General features: G+C 42.8%; 1 protein-coding gene across 1 annotated transcript; it reads left to right on the top strand.

Annotated features, from left to right (window-relative positions):
• Nucleotides 1-616: 616 nt before the first annotated feature.
• FAM221A (family with sequence similarity 221 member A) lies at nt 617-14,624 on the top strand. Its single transcript, XM_015418868.1, has 7 exons — nt 617-719; nt 2,470-2,643; nt 4,469-4,659; nt 5,898-6,104; nt 10,965-11,078; nt 12,547-12,635; nt 14,446-14,624. Exons 1-7 carry the CDS (start codon nt 655-657, stop codon nt 14,503-14,505), a joined length of 900 nt encoding a protein of 299 aa, XP_015274354.1. The 5' UTR covers nt 617-654; the 3' UTR covers nt 14,506-14,624.
• Nucleotides 14,625-23,898: the final 9,274 nt, after the last annotated feature.

Here is a 23,898-nt window from a genome sequence, read left to right as displayed (position 1 = left end):
ACGGCTGAACAACTGGATTAATTTTTCTGCAATGCAGACCCTTGCCCTTAAAAAAACTGGGTGTCCCCCCCCCCCAATTTAATTTAAAGGAAATTGGGGATTAGTAATAAAATAGGATAGTAAGCAGGACTAAGGCCTGCTCTAACCATGCAGGAGTGATGTCGGAATACCGAGGGGGCAAAGTGTACCGTATCATTTTAAATTGCAGGCAGGAAAAATCAGGTTTGTAACGTTTTCCCAAGTAGAAGTCCCTTCAAATTAAAAACCATGAACGGTAAAAAAACGCTCTCGCCTAGACCTTTGAGCTCATTTCCCACCCCCAGGTAATGTTTAATGTTGGGAACGTTTGAAAACCGTTTAAGTGGTGCTATTCATTCGTTCCACCGCCACAGCACTCTACGCCGCCGCGAGGACTGACCAGACCTCGGGCACCTCGTCCCACTTTCTTTCGGCAAAACTAATGTTGACTTTGAAAGGCGCGTTACAACCGTCTCCTCCCAGCAACGGCTGAGCTCCAACAGGCGGCGTGCGTGGCAACCCCGCGCTCTTTCTGGCCGGGAAGGCGCTCCTCGATGTGACTCCCGCTTTCGTGAGGAAGCTAGTCGCTTTGCCCGCCGGGAAGCAGGCCAGACGGGCGCCTTGCTTCACTTCGTCATGGAGCGGCTGACGTTACAGCCAGGAGCCGCCGCAGCCATAGACGAATACCTCGAATACAGAAGGTGAAGGCAGGAAGGCTCGCCGTGTTCCGGGACATGTAAATGGCGGGTTAGGCGCGCTTTTGTGGGGGGGAAATGGGACGTGGAGGCTCCTGTGTCGTGTGACTTCATTATCAGCCTCCAAACTGTTTCGGATTGCAAAATCAGAATTAGGTCCCGCTTGCCTGAGAGGAAGCCTCTTTGCGCAAGGGGTCCCCCCCCCCTCCTCTAGCCTACCCGAAGCCTTTGCTTCGTAGTATGACGCAACAATTTAAGCGGAAAACTGGATGGTGAGGGTGGAGATACAGAGATGCGGAAAGTTACACCTGTTTCAGTTCTACAGGCAGGCTTATAAATTCTCTCCTGTTAAGACTGAAGGATTGTTGGGTTAGCAGAGTGCTCAAGGCACACAACGCAGCAGAGTATCAGGTTTGTGTGTGCTGACAAGGAATGAAGTTACAGATGGAGCCTCTTTATCTTTGCAAAAGCTAATCTGCCCGAGTCCTTTATTGTAAGAAACTCCATTCTAGGCAGGATCAAACAAGATTGTAATTTAGTCTACCTAGCTAGAGTGGATAGAGATACAGGAAGCATGGCCTGTCATCATGGTGTCAAGATGGACAAGTATAGCATTGTGTGTGGAGTGAAGGTGTCAGGCTGGAAGAAAGATTCCCTGAGAATAGCAGTCTACACATCGGAGGGATAGTATCAGAGTGAAGGGAAGGATGATCAGGGTTCTGGGCTATCTATCTCTCTGACTCTCTGTAGTCCCCCTCTGAAGTCTGAGGCTAAGAGACAGTGCAAAATCCTTCACTTCCAGCAAAACAACAGAATAAAAGTAAAAAAGCATCAGGCCCAGATGCACTGTGAACATCTGGTCTTGATGCAGGCAAGCTGAAGATGGTGTGAAAAACTGCCAGTACAGTTGAAGAAATAAGAACACTGGAGAGCCCTGCTGGGTCAGGCCTATGTCCAATATCTTGTTTCCCAAGGTAGTCAGGTAGATAGGCTGGAAGGTCACAAAGCAAAAAGAGAGGCCCAAACTTCCCTTTTTTGCTGCTACCCTCACAACTTGAATTCGAAGATCAACTGCTTCTGAGAGTGGAAGTTCTAGTTACCCATAATGGGTGATAGCCATTGATGGATTTGTCCAAATGCCTCTCAAAGCCAAGCCAGTACACATCTTTGCAAATTGCACCGGCAAAAATAGGCAAAGTGATTTCTTTCATAGGACCAGCATCTGCTAGTGTGAGCTAAACAGGATGCTCATGAAGCAGAACTTTTTGTGCAAAATATAGTTGTTTACGAGTTTAGTTATTTCTTATAAAATGCGAGATTAGCAGTGCAGTCTTAAAAAGATTTACATAATTCTAAGTACATTGAAATCAATGGGATTTAGATGAGTCTAGCTCTATTTAGAATTGTGCTGTCAGTCTCATAGTGAAAGCCTGTGAGACTTGGGTATATGTATATATTTTTACAATGTTGATTTTAGAATGGAGTTCTCAGACTACTCCCTCAGAGTAACCTATTGTTAAGTGGAAATATTCCATTAAATTCGTAATTTAAAGATCATAGAGTTACTAATGCTGCACCACAAATTTGAGAAGAATAAGAAGCCCCTAAATTTTTCTTATTTGAAACTTTGCTGAATTTTTTTCCACTTTCTCACAAGGTAGTACAGCCTTATATGTGTTTTTGTGCATTGTTAACATATATTTGAGTTTATTAAAATACAGTGGAAAATGTTACTGGAATGAATGCTTGTTTACAGAATTGTAGGTGAAGATGATGGAGGGAAACTCTTCACCCCTGAAGAATATGAAGAATATAAGAAGAAAGTGTTACCAATACGGTTGCAAAACAGATTATATGTGAGCTGGAGATCACCGACTGGGATGGACTGTAAACTTGTGGGCCCAGAGACTCTGTGTTTTTGTACTCATAGGTGAGGATTTGAGTGTGTCTTTTCTGTACACCACGTCCCTTTTAAAGAAACATGCTGAATGTTCACTTTGAAGTCCAAAGCTAGTATAGTGGTTAAGAGTGCTGGACGAGTAATTGGTAAACTTGGGTTTGAATCCACACTCATGCCATGGAACCTCATTGGGTGACGGTGGGCCAGTCATACTCTCTCAGCCTAACCTCATAGGGTTGTGAGGATAAAATAGAGGACAGGAGAATGGTGTAAACTGCTTTGGGTTCTCACTGAGGAGAAAGGCGGGGTACAAATTAAGCAAATAAATAATTTTCTGGAAGAATTCAGTACTGTGTATGATATTATATTTGTTTGAATATAGAGTTGAGAATATATGAAAATGGGAGTCTTCAATGTAGTGAAAGTGTCAGCTTGACACTCAGTTCTTATTAAGTTCCAGTAGAAGATCTTTGCTGTTATAATGAGGGTTTTAGATTTTAACTTTTTATATTTTATGTATTTTTTATTAAAAGGTATTAATACAGTAATATAATATTGGGAACTGTCTTAATACTGTTCCCCTTTTGAATCAAGGGTGATTGGAGTTGACATTAAAGTATGCACTGCAGATTGTTCTTCATGGTGAAAAACCACTCCTCTCCTCCAAGTTCTTGTATGTTGCATGGAAGGGAGCGGGGAGGAGGAGGAAGAGTCTTGCTTCATGCCGAGTGCAGGAGACACTCTGCCTTCTGAGGTTTTGAAGTATTATTTATTATAAACAAACTTAGTTTTCTAAGATAGATTCAGGTGGGTAGCCGTGTTGGTCTGAAACAGCAGAACAAAGTTTGAGTCTAGTGGCATCGTTAAGACCAACAAAGTTTTATTCAAGGTATAAGCTTTTGTGTGCGTGCACACTTCCTCAGATACAATGAAATGGAAATTACCAGTCATTACATATAGGTAGAGAGTGAGCAGCAAATTAGCATACAACATAATGAAGATGTTTAACAGATTCAAGAATAACAAGCTTAGTTTATATGGTTACCATTTGTTTGGGTTCAATTCGGGGGAGGGGAACATAGTGAAGGAAATATGTCAAAATTGGAGATTGACATGTCCTTAATTGTGTTATTATGCTTCATCCGTCGACTCTCAAGTATGGAGGCATACTTACAGCATCATTTTTTTTGTAGTGGGACGATTGGCTGTGTAGAATTATCCTCGCATCCCCAGATCAGAGAAATACTTTCAATCTACCATTCCAAATTACATTACATTACATTCTTCTATTGATCACGTTACATTACAATCTACTATTCTAATCTATTATTCCCCCTTCTGGGGAATTGGTAAGAATACATATGTAAGGGCTGAATGAGATTAGCATATGTAGTGAGATAAGAAACCAATATCCCTGTTAAATCCTGGGGATTCCATTCTTCTGAGTGCTGTAATAACTTGCAACTCAGCAATTTCCCTTTCTAGTCTGTTCTTGAAGTTCCTTTGTAATAAAAGAGTTACTTTGAGGTCACCCATTGACTGTCCTGGAAGGCTGAAGTATCCTCCTACCAGGTTTTTCAGTCTTGTGATTCTTGATGTCAGATTTGTGTCTATTTATCTTTTGGCATAGGGTTTGCCCGGTTTGCCCAATGTAGAGAACCTTTCAGTTCTACATCAGTAATCTGACAATCCTGAACATATACCAGAAAGTTTCTGGGAGGAGCAATCCCAAACAATGGCTGGTTAACAAGGCCTCTTAGTAAAATATTTGAACACCATTGCTTTGAATAAATTATTTTTCATAGGTGATAACTGACCGGTATGTGTGCACTTTTTTCCTACAAACTTTCCCCAGGTATAAACAACATAAGACAGACTTTGAAGTGATTCCAAAAGAACGTCCTATTTATCTACCTTGTAGGGTGAGCCGATGCCCATGCAGATCTTATCACTTTGTCCCTCTTAATGGTACTCAACCTATCCGTTGTAGATGTAAGCACTTTGCTGATCAACACAGTGCAGCACCTGGTTTTCCATGTAACTCATGTAAGTGAGAATGGATAAATAAGCATGTATTGTATTAATAATATAGCAGCGTTATATTTTAAAACTATGCCTTTGTAGGCTTTGTGTAATTATAACCATGTACTATGTTCTTAAAATGTTTTGCAACTAGAAAATTCATGTTCAGTATTCTGTATAAGCTTTTCAAATTTAATCAATTTGCAGAATGCTACATGTATTCTAATTTGTTCTGCACCCAAAACTGGGAGTTTTAATACTGACTTTATGAAATATGCCCAAGAGATACTGGCTGCTCCACACAGAGATTTTAGAAGAAGAGAAGAGATTCGATTTATAGCCTGCCCTTCACTACCCAAAGGTGTCTCAGAGCGGCTTACAAACTCCTTTCCCTTCCCCTCCCCACAACAGACACCCTGTGAGGTAGGTGGCACTGAGAGAGCTCTGACAGAAACTGCTCTTTTTCAAGAACAACTGTTATCAGAGCTATGGCTTGCCCAAGGTCATCCAGACAGGTGCAAGTGGAGGAGTGGGGAATCAAACCCGGTTCTCCCAGTTTAGAGTCCGCGCACTTAACCACTACACCAAACTGGATGCTTTTTAGGAGCATCCACATGATGTCCTCCCCTAATTGTCTGCTTTCTTTGTTTGCCCCCACTTTTGCTGGAATAATCCCCAAAAGTGGTTTGGTAGACTTTTGGGAAAGATCGCAGTCAGCGTACCTTTGCATGCTTTATGGGCAAATAGGTGCACATTTTTGCAGGTCCCACCCAATGTTCCCTCTAAGCTGTGGAGTCTTGTGAGCACAACTTCTACTTTGTGAGCTACTGGCATTAAAGTTCTGAGCGCAGTTTGGCTACTGCATACATTAGTCTGCTCTAGAGCCATCCCTTCCCGAGCCGAGACAAAAATGTGTGAGCCGGAGGCTAAAACACTGTGAGCTAGCCCCCCCCCCCCCCCCCCCACTGGTTTGTCAGTTACTGATTTTAGGCTATCATAATATGTCAGTTAACAATCATATGTCAATTACGGATCTTTTTAAAGAGCCTGAAAAAGCCCTTCAGTGGTGGTGGGGGGGCATGATGGCTGGGACAAAGAAAGTGTGGCGAAAACATCTACATGAATATGATTGTTGGTAGAAATGCCTCTGCATTCACAGTAGTAACAGAAGGATTGCCAAGTGGAAGTGCTGCTCAGAAGGAAGGTAGTAGAAGATGTCAGTCCACCCGACTCCCTTCTAAAATATATATTTTTCCCATTAGGTTCCAAATGTTCAGGTTTTCACAGCTGCTTTACTTGTGGGTGTGGTCAACCGACATATACTCATGAAACAGTGGTGGAAACTAAAGAGGAGCGCTTAGCTCAAGGAAAACCCGTGGGGCAAGATGTCCCTTTTGCTGCAATGGGAGGATTAACTGGCTTTAGTTCCCTAGCAGAAGGCTATATGAGACTTGATGACAGCGGGATAGGTAAGAACAGATGACTTGATTTTTTTTGTACGTTGATAGGTCCAAAATATTTTGGAGAAAATTATCAGATTACTACTTCCACATGATTTTTAAGTGATACATTTATTTATTTATTTATTTATTTTTCTCAGTGAGAAAAGTGGGTCATAAATAAAGTAAATAAATGTTTCTTCCAATAACATCTGATTGGGGTGCTTCTTCAGCCCCAGTTGGCAATAACCTGTGGTGTCCCTCATGCTCAGTGTGATTTTTAACATTTTTATGAAGGCTTTGGGAGACGCTATCCTGAGTTTTGGAGTTGGATGTCATTGATATTCAAATGACACCTGTGGGGAAATGCCTTGCAAGCGCCATTTCTCCTCACATGGGAGCAGTTTCTTCCCAGAGTAACCAACGTCTCTCTGGGTAAATTTCTTCTGCTACCCACTAACCTTAAAGAGTAATTCCTGCTAAAGAGTTAGCACTCTTAGAGTGGTGTTGGCATTTAAAGGTTCTGCCTTGGTTTTGCATCTCCTGCTTCACTCACATTAGCTAATACAGGGACAAACTAATGTACTCACACACTTTGGCGATGAAGAGATAAACTGCTGCTCCCTCCGCTGTGCTTCTCCTCAAGAAGCATGATTGATTAGGGTTTGATGTGGGTACAAAAGCCAGTCTGCCACGATTCAAAATGTTAAGAAATTTAATAAAGAAATAAGAAATGCTGACAAATGCAGACAGCATTTTGAGATCACAGTGGAATGAGCAAAACTCAAAGTGATTTTAATGCAGTCCTCTAACAATACTGTACATATTACAAAATGACAAAATTAGGATACGTCGTTTAATTCTAGTTACTATGCAGAAATGTCCCATTACCTCAGTTTCTTAGTGAATGGTTTCTCCCCTTTGTTCAGCACTATATGGTCCTAGTTAGCCATTGTGGTGGAGCTCAGACAAGATGGCTAAGTGAGTTCTAAAAGGTGAAAGATGACAGCACTTTTCCCTCCTGTCTATGGGCTTTATAATGTCCCTGTTTTGCCCACTTTATGGGTCATTTTTTCCCCTGTCACAAGAGGGAAGATCTACTCTTTCTCATTTGGTCCCCAAGCTCTGTGGCTTTTCTATTATTTGCTCTTCCTGACTAGGGCCATCTGCATATCTATAGAGCTGGTGCCTGTTTGTACCTGTTAGCTTGTAAATGGCATTTTGTGGTCTCTGAGCATGCACAGACTTGACTATTGTCAGCTTTGATGTAAATTGCATCCGCGAGCTCATGCCCAGCCCAATTGTTTAGAACGATTCAGTCCATATCAGCTCTGCCATAGGGCAGACTAAATGCTAGGGAATTGGACACTGGCTGCGAGGCATTTGCGAGCTATTTTGTGGATAAAGTCCTGTCGCTCCACCATGCCCTCCCCGCCACAGTTGAAACAGAAAGCGAGCTTGAGGCTCCAAGCACGTTTTTGAATTTGGTTCTGGATTGCTTCGGCCCACTCAGCCTGGAGGAGGTTTACAGATTGCTCATGACTGTGCATCCAACCACATGCAGCCTTGATCCGTGCCCTTCCTGGCTTATTAGAGCTGGCCACAAAGGGTTCCGAGGTGCCCTAAGGGAAATTATCAACAAGTCCCTATCTGAGGGGCTATTCCTGGGGGCACTGAAGGAAGCGATGCTCCGTCCTCTCCTAAAAAAATCATTTCTGGACCCGGCCGAATTGGCGAATTACTGGCCGGTCTCAAATTTGCCCTATGTGGGCAAATTAATTGAGAGGGCGATGGCGACACAGTTACAGGGCTTTATGGATGACACCTCCATGTTAGATCCCTTCCAGTCTGGCTTTCGCCCGGGACACAGGATGGAGACGGCATTGGTCACTCTGACTGATGACCTCTGGAGGCATCTGGATTGGGGTGGTTCGGCAGTACTGTTGTTAGATCTGTCAGCTGCGTTTGACATGGTCGACCATCAGTTGCTGCTCCACCGCCTCGCCGACGGAATTCAGAGGCTTGCCTTGCAATGGCTTGCTTCTTTCCTCCAAGGTTGGGGACAAAGGGTGGCACTAGGGGAACAGCAGTCCAGGAGGCACCCACTGGAATGTGGAGTGCCTCAAGGAGCAGTGCTTTCCCCGATGTTATTTAACATCTATATGCGCCCCCTTGCCCAGATAACCTGGAGGTACGGGCTGGGATGTCACCAGTACACTGATGACACCCAGCTCTATCTGATGCTGGGTGGCCAATCGGACTCCAGACCGGAAGACTTGGACTGGGCGTTACAAGCCGTGGCTGGTTGGCTCAGGCTGAGTCGGCTGAAGCTGAATCCAGTGAAGACGGAGGTCCTGTGTGTGGGTCGGGGTGGTACAGGGGTTGGGGGTCCCACTCCCAACTTTTGGTGGGACACCATTGGTGCCAGCACCAGAGGTTACCTCCTTGACAATGGAGGCCCAGGTAGCAGCCACTGCTAAATCGGCCTTTTACCATCTCCAGCTGGTTAGGCAGTTGGCTCCCTTCCTTGACCGCGACCTGGCCACAGTGATCCATGTGATGGTCACCTCGAGACTAGACTACTGTAATGCTCTCTACATGGGGCTGCCCTTGTCCCAAATTCAGAAGCTGCAGCTAGTGCAGAATGCCGCAGTCAGGCTGCTGATGGGCCTGCCCAGATGGGAGCACATCTGGCCTGTGCTGAAGGCACTGCACTGGCTGCCAATAGCATACCGAATTCACTTCAAGGTGCTGGTGCTTACCTTTAAAGTCCTATATGGCCAAGTTCCAACATACCTGAGGGACCACCTTTCCCCATATATATCCCAGAGAGCACTGTGGTTGAGGTCACAGAACCGACTGACCCCCCGGGCCCCAAAGACGGCACTACCAGGGCCAGGGCCTTTTCAGTGGTGGCTCCTTGCTGGCGGAATGAGCTGGAAGAGATCAGGGCCCTGCGGGACCTCTTACAGTTCCACAGGGCCTGCAAGACAGAGCTCTTCCACCAGGCTTTCGACTAGGAGCTGCCCTTATCATTATCATCAACGAACCCGGCCCTTAGCCTAACATCTGGCCTAGACCATCGTGCGACTCAAGAAGGCCATCAGCTAGATTGTCTGCTTGCAACACTCTTAGTACGCCATCTTAATTAACCAGTGATGGACAATTAGCACCTATAACTTTATGACTCATTTGTATCTGAATTGTTTTCATGTGATTTTATGTGGTTTTATTGGTATTTTGTACCGACTGTGTGAGCCGCCCTGAGCCTGTTTGCGGGGAGGGCGAGGTACAAATAGAATTAATAAAATTAATAATAAAATTCTGGTGTATAAGGCGTTTCCCCATAGCACCCAGCTCTAGGTTTAGCTAAGCATCCAGGACTGACTGGATTGGCCTTAATCAAGTACCTTGGAGCTGTGGGCAAGTGGATGAGGTTAAACTGAAGTTGAATCCATACAAGACTGAAATGATGCTTGGAAGTTCTATGGACATCCTGCATCTCTGCCTGTGTGTGCTCCTGCAAGAGTTGTTACACCTGTTTGGGGGCAGAATAGTGCTCCTATTATCAGCACAGGTTCTGCACTTATGATTTCTTTTGCATTCCAGTTTGTTCGAGATAAAACAGGCAGTGGCCAAGAGCTGGCTAGCTCTGACAGCTGTTTTATTTTTTAGAGGCATCTCACCATGCTTATACATGTTTTTTTGTAACCTTGATGACTTACCTCTAATCTTCTTTTCATGGGAATGTTCTTAAAGATGACTGAGAAGCTGCAGTTGATGTAGAATGCCATGGCCCATCTCCTGATGATTATGTGGAGTCAAAAATATATATTCTACTAGTTCTGCAGCAACTGCAACTGCAAACACCAACTGAACTATTCTGGATCAAATTCAGGGTGGGGGTGCTTACCTTTAAAGCCATACATGAACTAGGTCAGCATACCTTAGATGTTGCCTCTCCCTATATGAACTCCCATGTCAGTTCCATAAAGCCTCAACATACAAGAAAAAAAATCATTCAGAAGTAGAACCTTGGCTTTAATTGCAAGTGCCCCAAAGCTCTGGAATGACCTCTCTGAGGATTAGCTGCTTCCTTTTGATCTTCTTTACGTATAATTATAAACAAATAATTATCATACATAAATAAGACCACAAGGAAGCAGCTAATCCTCAGAGAGGCCATTCTAGTGCTTTGGGGCATGTGCAATAAAAGTTCCTAAAACATAGCTCTTAAAATCATTATGCAGTATATAAAAATTAAGAAGTAGGCTGATCCGCTGGTGTACAATTTAAAATAATGTTCTAAAGGGGCAGCAACACCCACATAGTTGGGTAGCTTTTGGAGGCTGATTTCATGGGAGACTGGTGTTTGTAGAATTTGTCATTGTGTTTTATTTTATATAAAATGCAATAAAATCTAAAACTACAGTTAACCAAGCCAGTGAATTTAATTCAGCTTTACTTATATACATATATAAATGTAGCATATGAACATATTCCTATTAAATCACAGTGTAGACAGATCTTCTGTCCTTGAGCTATTTCTTTACTAACTTCACTCTAAGATAGAATGACATCTATCTGCTTCTACTTCAAGCTATTTTTATTCCTCATAAGTATCCTTATGGACCTATTTGTTTTAGCATAGGTGTAAACATTAGCAGTTCTTAAAATCCCCCTATTTTCCTGAGCTCTATGACTGATCTTCAAATCAGGCCATTAGAAATGTGTAAAACCACCATATTTCTCCAGAGACAGCCTTAATTTTTGCTTAATAATCTTAATTGAATGGCCAGTATTTAAATTTTGGCCTTGCTTTTCTCTATTAACTATAACTTTTTTACTATTGTGGTAACCTGTTTGTGCTTTCTTCCCGTTTCCTTTAAGGGTCACCTTCTGCTCAGTTTCTAGAATCTCCTGTTACCAGCACAGACCATCCTTTTTTAAAAGCATTCCAAGGACCTTCTAGTTCCATACAAACAAACTTTCAATTAACAGATGGTAATGAGATTACTGTGTGCATGTTTAAAGCTCCAAGGATTGGGTAGCTGTGTTGGTTTGAAGCAGCAGAACGAAGTTTGAGTCCAGTGGCACCTTTAAGACCAATGAAGTTTTATTCTGGGTATAGGCTTTCATGTGCACTGTATGGCCTGACTGACTGCATCACTAGGCTTTTTAAGTTCATTTTAGAAGACATGTTGCCTTTATGCTGAAGACAGATATGTGGCCAGATTTTAGCTCAGCGCCTGTTTAAAATTTGTTTATCTGTGCATCAGTCTATGAAATAGGCTGGGGGGGGGCAATCCTTAGCAGGCTTATTCAGAATCCTATTCAGGCATGTACTATTCAGGCTTACTTTGAGTAAAGGGCTCTTAGGACTGCACTGTAGGAGACTGGAATGTACTGATTAGTAGCCATTACAAACACACTGACTTTTGTAAGCTGCCCTGAGCCTGTTCGCGGGGAGGGTGGGGTATAAATACAAATAATAAACAAACAGGTAAATAAACAGGTATTCAGGGGATTAATGTGTAATAAGTACAGGAATTCCAAGACAGAAAATCTACAATACTGAAAATATATCATGCAGTCCTTGACATTCTGAGATCTCTTGCAATTAGCTCTCTTTCAGGGTTTACTATATATCTAGCTCCCAGTAGGCTGGTGGGAAGGAAAGAGGATGGTCTATGAGAAAATCTAGTGTACTCTGTAGTGAACAAGGGATACTGCTTTTTCCCACTTGCAGTTGGTCTAGGACATGACTTACCAGTTAGAGTTGAATGCTTACTAGTATTGCCCACAATAGAGGCAAATCAAGAGTTCTGTTTAGAAGCATTCTCATTACTGTCAAACATCCAATTTCATGATGGCAATGTTTTCATCTTGCCCAACAAACATGCTGGTTATAGAGATTACTGAAATATTAATGATTCTAACTGTTTATTTGCAAATAAATTCCTTTGATTTCAAAGAAACTTTATTCCAAGAAAGTTTGCTTAGGCCCCGGTCACACAGGCCGGATAACGCGGGTGGGAGGCGTGCCTATTTGTGCCGTCGCAGTTTGATCCGCGATTATGCGTTCAGACACGACGATGGCTTCCTCCTTTGGCACCCGCGGCAAACAGGACGACGGGGGAGAAAGCTGCGTGCCGGCGCGATCAAACTGGGGGAATCCGCATGCAGCCCGTGGCAAACCATTTGCTAGTAGGTCGTCCCAGGTACTTTTAAAATTGCGCATCTTTAGCGGGACGCCACGGGTTTGCCATGGGAGCGCTATGCCTCCCAGATGTTCCGGTGTGATCGCGCCAGAAAACTCAGCGGGAGAATCGTGTCTTCAGCGTGGCAAATGTTCCGTGTGACCGGGGCCTTAGTATTTCATTGAAATTAAACAAGCAAACAACCCCTTCCCCTGAAACTAGTAAAATTAAAAATACCTTTTAAAACAACAGGGTTTTTTTTAATTATTAAGGAGGTGCTAGTTCAGCAATGCAAGTTTCCAGTTTAAAGAGGCCTGAAGAAGATGACATGGCTTACTTTGAAAGGCGATACCAGGAACGGGTATGTGATTTCATACATCATTTAAAACAAGCATTTCTTTACCATTGAAAATAATTTCTTGAATGACACACTTCAAACATTTTTGTCTCTTCTTAATCATTTTGTTATATATATAGCTAGGAAAATTAGTATATCAGAATGAAATATAGCAGTGCAAAGAAGGGGGCTGTAAATCTGCTATGTCTTATGGCTGTTGAATTCCAATTTCAATTGAAAAAACAGTATTTTCATTGTCATTTTTAAAAATTGCATTCAAAATTATTTGTACCTTTAGATGATTTAATTCTAAGTGTTATGATACAGGAAGCAAAAACAATACCACTTCTGTAACTATATTTGTAACAGTGAAAAAAAGGGCAGTTAGTAAAAATGACAAGACAAAAACAAAACAAAACCAACCCAAAAAACTTACACTGATAGGCGAGAATAAATAATTTGTTACAGGCAGAACAGTGAATGATGTTAAAGAAAATGCATAAGAACCTTTGATTTAGGACTACCCTCCAACTAAATTTCATTTAATAAATCACCTGAACTTTAATTAGTTCAACTTAAATGGAAAACTGACCTACAAATGCTACTGCTGGTTTTCAGAAGGAGTGTCCTTTGTTAATATTTCCATCCCTTGATATAAATGCATGACAGAACAAAGGACTTAAAAATAAACCAGTACTGCTCTCAGTCTCAGCCTTACATATCAAAATTCGCTCTGCTTCTTAATCAACTAATACTTTAATTGATTAAACTGTTCAGTGACTGCAAGAATTTGCATCATGAATTTACTCATGTAGTATACAGCAATTCCTTGGTTCTTGACAAGAATACTTAAGAGTTTAGAGCTGTGTCATTTTCCTCCTGCCTGGAGAGTGGCTGGCAGAAATACTGCCTCTACTTTAATCATATTTGCACATCAGCCTTCTGATAGCCCAGCCTCTTGATAACTTATCTAAGTCTTTTCATGCTGTGTTCTTGCAGAACTTCCAGGAGGCATCACACCCAGAAGCTTCATAGAAGCATTCTGTACAATTTGTGGCAATGTTTGTGTAAGGCTGTAGCTCAGTCACACAAAGGGTATCTGCAGAAAGGAACAAAACTAGTGACAGTGCCTCCATGAATCCTTTCTGCTCACTTTTCTACACACAAATTATCCTTTGCAAGTTTGAGATCCTGTAGTCTTTTAAAGAGAGCTTCTTAATTGCAAAAATAAGTAAAAATATCAATAAAACACTTGAAAAGGTCTTAATTGCTATATAGAACTTTCAATGATAGTAATCCCTGTTGGAGTTGCTGTGAACATAACAGAAAGTGTTCAAAGCAATGGCTAAACTTCCAGGCTTGAGGTAAGGCTGAATCAGTTCAAAGAAGTCATGCTCAGCTGTTTCCCAGGGCTGCAAAGGTTGGGGTTTGTTTGTTTTTTTGGCCTCATTTTACTCTTTATATCTCTCCAGAAAAGTGTTGATATTTGCTCATACTTCGTCAGGTGGTCAATAGCAATAAGGTAGCCAAGTGAACCTACAATGGAGATTGGCACTTCATTGAATATTCAGAAATAACAAAACTAGCTTGAGTGCTGGGTCTGCTGCAGCTAGGGCCATTTAAAGTGAGGTTTGGAAGAAATGAACATAGCAGGAAGCAGTTGTATTTGGCTAGAGCATTTTCATCTCACCTTTCATACAAGCGCAGGACAGTTTACACAGTTCTCCTCAATTTTATCACCACAACCACTCTGTGAGGCAGGCTAGGTGGAGGGCCCATTGCTGAAGTAATATTTCATTTTGTAGTTCCTGTCTTTCCCCCCTCTTCTTTACAGCTGAAAAAAGAGAAGGCAGCAAAGAAGGGGAAAGGTCCAGTCCCATCAAAGAATTCATGACAATAAACATAACAAAGGAATTTATCATATTGTTTTTCTCAGCATTTTCTGTGTTTTCCGTAAAGATTACACTATGTTTGTAATGGATTCTGCTGTACCTGAATACAAATAAAATAAAATTGGCAATATGTGGCACTTTGTCTGTTTGTTCTTAGGAAATAATGTGAAATGTTCTCCAATTAATCTAACACAGCCCTTTATACATCTTCGATTTGTTGTTGTTCAGTCGCACAGTCGAGTCCAACTCTTCATGACCCCATGGACCACATCATACCAGGCCCTCCTGTCTTCCACCATCCTCTGGAGTTTGCACAATTTCATGTTCGTTGCATCAGTAACACTGTCTAACCATCTCATCCTTTGTTGTCCCCTTCTTCTGTTACCTTCAATCTTTCCCAGCATCAGAGTCTTCTCCAGTGAATGCTCCCTTCTCATTTGGTGGCCAAAGTATTTGAGCTTCCAGGAAAGAGTCAGGGTTGGTTTCCTTTAGGATTGACTGATTTGATCTCCTTGCAGACCAAGGGACTCTCAAGAGTCTTCTCCAGCATCTTCAGTTACACTCAACCAAATACACCCCAAAATTACTGCTAATTTCAATTACTTTCATTTAACTAAAAACCATAACCACAGTAATTTAGTAACAGTCTATTTTGTCATATTCGGCCAAAGCGGAAGATGAGTGATAAATAGGAGGTTGGTTTGATCAGTGGCTGTACTTATTGCATATAACAGGCCACAATCTTGTTAAGCTTGTGGGCACTTCTTGAACTTGAGAAGAGGGAGAGAGTGCAGTCACAAAATGGCTTCTCTGGGAACTGGGACTAATCACAAAATGGCTGCCAAAGGGTATTGGGGCCAAGCACAAAATGTTGGGAAATTGCAAGCCAAGTACCATCCTATGATGGGGTCCACTGTTTTTAAATGAGTGTTCCGTTCAGCCACAAAGGTGAAAGCACAAGAAAGCCAGCACTGGCTATTTGCTTTGGGCAGACTGGCACCAGGAAACCCATTACTGGGTGTGACACTGGGAATTCTTGGAATACAGGTTCATCAAGTACTTCCACCAAAGACTATAAATAAACTAATTCCAACAAGAGCTGAACAAAACAAATGTGGTGCAGCCTGATCCTGTAACATAACAATCTGAAGAAAATTCTACTTTATTCAGTGGGATTTATTTGGGAGTAATTAGTCATAGGAAAATTTGCATGTATTTGCTTATATAACAGTACTATACTACACCCATCTATCAAAGCACTGATTGGGAGAAGAAAATGGCTGGTGTTGTGCTTGCATGTAGAGTTGCCAGCAGGCCTGGACTAAAATAGCTTGCCTCTTTAAAGAGGCTTAGCGTGTGGATATGGGCAGCTGAAGCTTTTGTTGGCATGGAGATCAATAACATCACCTGGTAAACAAGCCTCTGTTAAAAGGATAGGACATTTTTTCCCAGGTAGTTGGCATCCCTAGGCCACAAGCACCCTATGATGTTGAAATAGTCCACAGGAACTACTCAGCCTTTATGTAAGTAAAAACTTTTTTTCAGCCTCACAAAATTATATGGGCAAGGAGAAGACTTTTTCATTCATCACTGTTAACACTTGTGTTAATGGCAATATTGCATTTCCCCAGCATTCAAATGATAATATTTTGTCACTAGGAAAACTCGATCCTCTTCTTCCCTGATAAAATATTTATTACATCTTACAGTTCTGAATGAAATATGGTTTTAGAGATATCACAGGCTCTTAGTACCTAGTGGCCATGTTCTTGGGGAAAGTGCATCCCATGGAACAACTGATTTATAGCATAATAATACACATGATGACCGAGAAGAACCTAACTCTGCAGTCTATATACTCACAAGTTGTTTCCTTGTAAACATGACTTTAGATTATTTGCTGTGGACACAAACATTTCAAATATTTGAACAACTGGTGATCTGTCGTTTTGCAGAAAAACTGCTGAATGGCTCTCATTTTTTTTTCAAAAAAAGATACCCTATGAAAATTCACTCCATAGAAAACAGAATATACATGCATAATGTATGGAAATAGGTAGCTGAAGCTTTTTATGACAGCATTAAACAAATGACATCTCATTAAGCCTGTATGAATGGGGCAGGTCAGTTTCTCCAAGTCGTTATCCAGCCCTAAGTGCACCTAAATCTCACCTTTTGTAGGGCACTACAAAGCGGTTGCTATGAGAGAACAAGGAAGGTAAAAAGCAAACAAGGCAGGTGACATATCTATGCAGTGCATTTTTATCTTGGCCTTTCTCCAAGGAGGGTGGTGTCCATGGTTCCCCATTTTATCCTCTGAACAACACTGTTTAGTAGGTCAGGCTGACAGCAACCCAGGTCCCTCAGCAAGTTTCATGTCACAGAGAAGATCTAAACCTGGGTCTCCCAGACACTAGCCTGACACATTAACCAACATACCACATTGTCATTAATGGAGTGTCAGAAGTACACTATTTTACTAATTAGAAGCTTTTAAAAATAAGCTTAAAGTAGTGATACTTGAACAGTACTTAGCATTTTGCTTTTGTGTGCTTGTTGAGGTATAAAGGTCCAAGTGAATTCAATGCAGGTGTACAGTCTACACATATTTAGTTGGGAGTAGGTCCCATTTATCAAAGTTCTGAGGAAACATGCAAATAGCGGCTGTAGCTGCATTCACTGGGGTAAGGGTGAGAACCTGAAAGACCACCTCCTCCCATATGACCCTACCTAGCCACAGGTCATTCCTGGAGGCTCTGCTTCAGGTACCCCTGCCATCTGAGGCTAGACAGTTGGCAACCTGAGGAAAGGCCTCCTTGGTTGCTGAATGAGAATTTTGGAACTCCCTCCATAAGGAGATTCGTCATCTTCCACCCGCAGGTGAAGACTCTTCTGTTTTGTTTGGCAGACCCTCGTCAACTCTTATTAGCGCTCCTCCCCGTTTGTGTGTGTTTTATGTGTTTACACGTTTTAATATTGTGCGTGTAGTTCAAATACTTTTTAGTATTTCAAATGTTCGTTGCTTTGGGGACCCTGAACTGGGCAGAGAGGTGGGCAGGAAATGTTTTCGATAAATAAACCTGCGTTTACCGAAGACCCCGCAGAATTCAGCGGAAGCTCCTCAGAAATGAACACGTACAAAAAGGGCGCCACAGAACTTAACTAACTCAGCAGGGATCGAAAGCTGTTGGGCAGCCTCTCTAAATTTGGCGAGGATCTCTTCCCGTCCCCTCCTAGTCGGGGGGTACAGTACGGCGGGGCTTTTTTTTCTCTTCTCAACCCCTCAGTGGATATGCGCAACTTTGTTGTCGCCAGTCGCTTTTCATCGCCTGCGTGCTGCAGAGCGAGACTGCTGCTTTTCGACCTACTCCGTTCCGCCGCCACCTCCTTCTTTTTCAGTTTGTGGTGGTTACATTAGAGGACAAGAGGAGCCAGTTAGGCAAGGTAGCCGTTTCAGCCGGCTCCTACTATTATTTCAATGGGGTTAGAGGCTACTTAGCTCTGTACGCATCCAAGTGCCTGGATTTTTAAAAAAACACAACCAAAACCGCAAGGATTAAGTAATAGACGGATATCTAAAAAGCCAGTGTCAAGGAAATGTTACCTTAGACGCCAGCCCGATGTATTTGGAAGTCAAAGAATAATATATTTAATAGGATTTTCTGTAGCTGAATTCGCAACGCGAGACCACAGTTTCCCCCCGTTACCCGTGGTGCTTTCTTCCTCGGGGTTATCCCCATGGTAGAAAGCACCACGGCTAACGGCGCGCGCGGGGGGGGGGTGGTGGTAATATCAGCGGCGAAAGGGAGTTTGCGCAGAAAGCTGCCTCTCTCTAGTTCAGCCTGGGCCAAGACGCGCGGGCTTCGAGTAACCGAAAAGCGGCATGTGCTGGTTTTGCTGGCAGGTCTCCTGTGGTGATTGAGGTTTTTAGCTGTAGGAGGGAGGGGCCGCCTTCTCGGTATTTGTAGGAAAAGACGCATTTTCGTTTATTTTACGATCGGGAGGAGGTTTAGCTTGTTGCGACAAAGCATTTTGGCTATCAAAGCTGGGGAGTAAAAGAAGAACCTAGGGAAGGTAAATACGTTCTCCCTCCTGCGACCATTTATTTTATTTCTTTGGCACGGCTGCGGTTTTGAACTGTTTAAACTTGTGAAGTCCTTCATCAGTTTGAATTTCGCAGACGAGTTGTTTGGTTCCCCTGGCTACCCCCCCTCCCCATTTTTTGTTTATTGGACGTTTAAAGTTTAAGGGAAACGGAGAGATTGTCAGCAGGCTGGAATATTGCTAGTATATGGACTAGGTGGTTGAGTTGGGTCGAACTTTAAATAGTTCAAAGTGCTTCAGAGCTCAGCGGTCCTGTATTTCAGGGCTCCGGCCTAGGAGTAACTTGCATCAGGCTATCTAGTTAACATTTTAGTTGAGGTAAGGTTTGGGCCTAGCTGCTTACACACTTGGCTGCCACACACGACTGTGAAAATTAGGTTTGTCTTAATTATTTTATAGCAGTTCATCAGCATTTTCTACTGCAAAGTGTTTTTTACTGGTTTAGTAGTGGAAACAGTGTTGTATGCAGCTGTCTTCCTCTGAGACATCTCCCCCTCCCCAGTTATAGTGATTATCTTGGCATTTAGGGTGAGGACTTGGGGGGGGGTGTTACATTTTTCTCTCCCTAGGTATTTTTCTCCTTCCCTGAAAGCTACTAGAAGCAAGATTAATGACTAAATTTTCTTCTGTCCCCTGTAAGGAGTGGGGGGTTTGAAGCCGGGAAAAAAAATCTCTTTAGCCTGTTTTTTAGCATGTCTTTCGAGTATTTTTGAGAGTCAGTATTAATATTCTCATAATTAAGGACAGGCACTCAAAAGTCACAGCAACCACATTTTTTAAAAATTCCAAAGAACTGTATTGAGTGGAGAAATAACTGACTAAAACCACCCACAGTACACTTTAGTTTAAAAGCAATTATTAATATATCTAATTCTCAACATGGCCAAATCTGGATGCTTAATGTGGAGATTTGGGCCATGGGCAGATCTTTCTGGGGATCTGAAAAAAAGCCCAAGGTATGCAGAGAAAATCTGGAATCAAAAAATAAATTCATGGGGGAAGTTAAAACCTCCAAAATAATAGAAGCAGCATCTGTAGTTTTAAGAAACAAATACCCTCAGTGGCGACCTAGGCAACCACAACAATTCTGTCAGCAAAAGAGGCAGGCAGGGCTCTTTCCAAGGCTGTTTTGGCCTTTGGTACCACATGACCTAGCACCATGTGACTCACCCAGGCCCGGCCACTTCCTACTGGTCACCAGCAGCCACCCCACAAAAGCCAGTTTTGTGTAGTGGTTAGCATTTCATACTAGCATCTGGGAGAATCAGGTCTGAATCCCTCATTGTGCCCTGGAAACATATTAATTTTATTTATGCTGCTTGAGGCATTGCTTAATTTTTAAAATGGGTCAAATCTGCTTGGAACTTTCCTGCTGTGGGCTTTGTTCCTTATACCTTTTGATCTCCCCTAGAGTGCTGGAAATCCATGTGTAAATGTTTACATAGCTATCCATTCGTGCATTAGGGTCAGTTTAAATGTGTTCATAGGCATAGCCCCTTTAAGTTAAAGGGCATAGTGCCCTTTAAGGCGGCATGTAATTTTTAAAAATATGTATTTAAACTAGTTTTAAGAAACAAATACCCTCAGTGGCGACCTAGGCAACCACAACAATTCTGTCAGCAAAAGAGGCAGGCAGGGCTCTTTCCAAGGCTGTTTTGGCCTTTGGTACCACATGACCTAGCACCATGTGACTCACCCAGGCCCGGCCACTTCCTACTGGTCACCAGCAGCCACCCCACAAAAGCCAGTTTTGTGTAGTGGTTAGCATTTCATGCTAGCATCTGGGAGAATCAGGTCTGAATCCCTCATTCTGCCCTGGAAACATATTAATTTTATTTATGCTGCTTGAGGCATTGCTTAATTTTTAAAATGGGTCAAGTCTGCTTGGAACTTTCCTGCTGTTGGCTTTGTTCCTTATACCTTTTGATCTCCCCTAGAGTGCTGGAAATCCATGTGTAAATGTTTACATAGCTATCCATTCGTGCATTAGGGTCAGTTTAAATGTGTTCATAGGCATAGCCCCTTTAAGTTAAAGGGCATAGTGCCCTTTAAGGCGGCATGTAATTTTTAAAAATATGTATTTAAACATTTAGCATCTTATTACAGTGGCTTTTCCTGTCGTTGCTGGCTCTGTATTTATACTGTAATAATTCTAATGCTAGTTACTGTTTAAGGCTATAGCACAACCAGTTAATAGATTTGCTTTCTGAAGAAAAAGATCATATTCTTGTTAATGTACCTATGCTCTTACAAGGTTTCCCCTCAGAGGGTCTTTCTGATTGGACACAAGTTAAATATTTACAAGAAAAAGGTGAGGTTGGCTTTACATGCCGCCTCTTTAAATGATTATTGCCTTACTGATCAATATTCTAAATCTGCTTGGAACTTTCCTGCTGTGGGCTTTGTTCCTTATACCTTTTGATCTCCCCTAGAGTGCTGGAAATCCATGTGTAAATGTTTACAGAGCTATCCATTCGCGCATTAGGGTCCGTTTAAATGTGTCCATAGGCATAGCCCCTTTGAGTTAAAGGGCATAGTGCCCTTTAAGGTGGCATGTAATTTTTTAAAAAATATGTATTTAAATATTTAGCATCTTATTACAGTGGCTTTTCCTGTCGTTGCTGGCTCTGTATTTATACTGTAATAATTCTAATGCTAGTTACTGTTTAAGGCTATAGCACAACCAGTTAATAGATTTGCTTTCTGAAGAAAAAGATCATATTCTTGTTAATGTACCTATGCTCTTACAAGGTTTCCCCTCAGAGGGTCTTCCTGATTGGACACAAGTTAAGTATTTACAAGAAAAAGGTGACGTTAGAACTCTTCTAATAATTCTAACACTAAGAGAGGTAAATGGGCAGACTCCCGTAATGAGTTATCTGATGTAGAAACAACAGAGGGAGAAGATTCTGCCACTACTCCCAGTAATGAGGGTAGCCCAGTTCTGACCACGGTGATTGGCAGCAACTCTTTGAGGCATTTCCAGGTCAGCTACTTGATAAACTTTGAAATGTAGCTGGGGACTATTCCTAGCACCATGTGGCTGTGCCGTGCCCTTGAGTGATGGTTTCTCCAGAAGAAAAATTGCATAGGGCTTTTTCACTATTTCAATAACTTCATTTTCTTGATAATCTGTATGGAAACCCTGCAAGCTAGGACACTCACATATTGTAGAGCTGCGTTTGCATTTATTTATTTATATACTGATATTCTCCCCAGTTGGGACTCAGTGGCTTAGAATATTGTTTTCCCCTCCTCTGTTCTCTCACAGCAACAATCCTGTGAATTAAGCGAGGCTGAAAGTTTGTGATGGTAGAAAGCTTTGACAGTAGAATTGGGGATTTGAACCCAGGTTTCCCAGGATCCTAGTCAGACACTGTTATCTACTGTGCCATAGTGGCTCTTGTGAGTTAGAGTTAGGCTGCGTCAGTTTATGTTTGAAGAGAGATCTGCAGAGTGAAGCAGAAATAATGGTAATAGACTTGTTTGGTGTCTATCCTAATTGTTGATAGGTTAAAAGTCTGATTTGTAGAACAAAACCTGTCCCACACCACTGTACTACTCAATAACCTTTTCCTTTCAGCACTCCCCCCCTGTTGAATTAATATCTGTTACTGGAATTTGGCTTTGGAGGGCAGGGAGTTGTTCCTGTTGGTAGCAGAAGATAGGACTCACAATAATTTTATTTCTTTTTATTTATTTGTTGAGATTTGCATCCCGCCATACCCCACAAGTGGGCTCAGGGCAGCTTAACAACATAAATTCCAACAGCATATCTTACATTAATTGATAAAACAATTCAATTATTTATTTATTTGATTTTTATCCCGCCCTCCCTGCCAAGGCAGGCTCAGGGCGGCTTACATTAAAAGGATTAATAATATATTAAAACACAAATGCCTGTTAATACAATACAGCTTCATAAAACACATAGATATAACAAATCACAATACAAAATAGAATAAAGTGCTGGTGGTGGTAACATCCCGGGCCAAGATAGGATGGTCCAGAGTATGGTCCCCATCAGTGTCCAGCATGACAGTCTGTTGGTGTTAGCCTTCAGTTATTATTATTAACAGTGTTTCCTAATCGAAGGCCTGGTGGAAGACCCTGTCAAGGTCCTGGTGGGAGCTCATTCCACCAGTGTGGCGCCGCTACTAAGAAGGCCCTGGCCATGGTAGAGGCCAGTCTGGCGTCTTTCGGTCCAGTGAAAGCCAAACGGTTTTGAGACCCTGACCTCAGTGCTCTCTGGGGAATATGCGGGGAAAGGTGGTCCCGCAGGCAGGGCCCAGGCCATAATAGGGCTTTAAAGGACAAAATCTTGAAGCGAATCCAGTATGCTAATGGCAGCCAGTGCAATGCCTTTAGCACAGGCTGGATGTGCTCCCGCATAGGGAGACCCATCAACAGCCTGGCCGCTACTTTTTGCACCAGCTACAGCTTCTGGAGTTGCGACAAGGGCAGCCCCATGTAGAGAGCATTGCAGTAGTCTAGTCTCGAGTTGACCATCGCGTGGATCACTGTTGCCAGATCATTGTGTTTGAGGAAGGGAACCAACTGCCTGATCAACCGAAGATGGTAAAAGGCTGCCTTGGCAGTGGCTGCTACCTGGGCCTCCATCGTTAAGGAGGCATCCAGGAGCACTCCCAAACTCCTAACCCTCAGCGCTGGCACCAATGGTGCCCCATCGAAGGCAAGTAGTGGGATTCCTACCCCTGGTCCTCTCCGACTCAGGAACAGGACCTCCGTCTTCATCGGATTCAATTTCAATCGGCTCAGTCTAAACCAACCAGCCACATCCTGTAGCACCTGGTCCAGATCTTCCGGAGTAGAGTCAGACTGACCACCCAACAGCAGATAGAGCTGGGTGTCATCCGCATATTAGTGACACCCTAGCCCATGCCTCCAGGCAATCTGGGCCAGGGGGCGCATATAGATGTTAAATAGCATCGGAGAGAGCACTGCCCCTTGAGGCACTCCACAGATTAGTGGGTGCCTTCGGGACAGCTGCTCCCCAATCGCCACCCTTTGTCCCTGACCTTGGAGAAAGGAGACAAGCCATTGCAAGGCAAGGCCCTGAATCCCCCTGTTGGTGAGGTGGTGGGTGAGTAACTGGTGGTCGACCATGTCAAATGCCGCTGACAAGTCCAACAACAACAACACCATCCCGCCCCGATTCAGATGCCTCCGGAGGTCGTCTGTGAGGGCAACCAGTGCTGTCTCCGTCTCATAGCCTGGGCGGAAGCTGGACTGGAAGGGATCTAGCATGGAAGTGTCATCCATAAAGCTCT

The sequence above is a fragment of the Gekko japonicus genome, unplaced genomic scaffold (genome assembly GCF_001447785.1).
Source record: "Gekko japonicus isolate JY-2015 unplaced genomic scaffold, Gekko_japonicus_V1.1 scaffold1729, whole genome shotgun sequence".
Lineage (NCBI taxonomy): Eukaryota > Metazoa > Chordata > Lepidosauria > Squamata > Gekkonidae > Gekko > Gekko japonicus.
The sequence above is the reverse complement of the archived record's forward strand: the minus strand, read 5'-3'. Positions and strand labels throughout refer to the sequence as shown.

Excerpts from the sequence above, each read along its gene's own strand:
- FAM221A (XM_015418868.1), top strand. The coding sequence starts at position 655 with ATGGAGCGGCTGACGTTACAGCCAGGAGCCGCCGCAGCCATAGACGAA. Across the intron at positions 720-2,469 it reads GAATACCTCGAATACAGAAG|AATTGTAGGTGAAGATGATG; the intron begins GTGAAGGCAGGA and ends GCTTGTTTACAG. Across the intron at positions 12,636-14,445 it reads AAAGGCGATACCAGGAACGG|CTGAAAAAAGAGAAGGCAGC; the intron begins GTATGTGATTTC and ends TCTTCTTTACAG.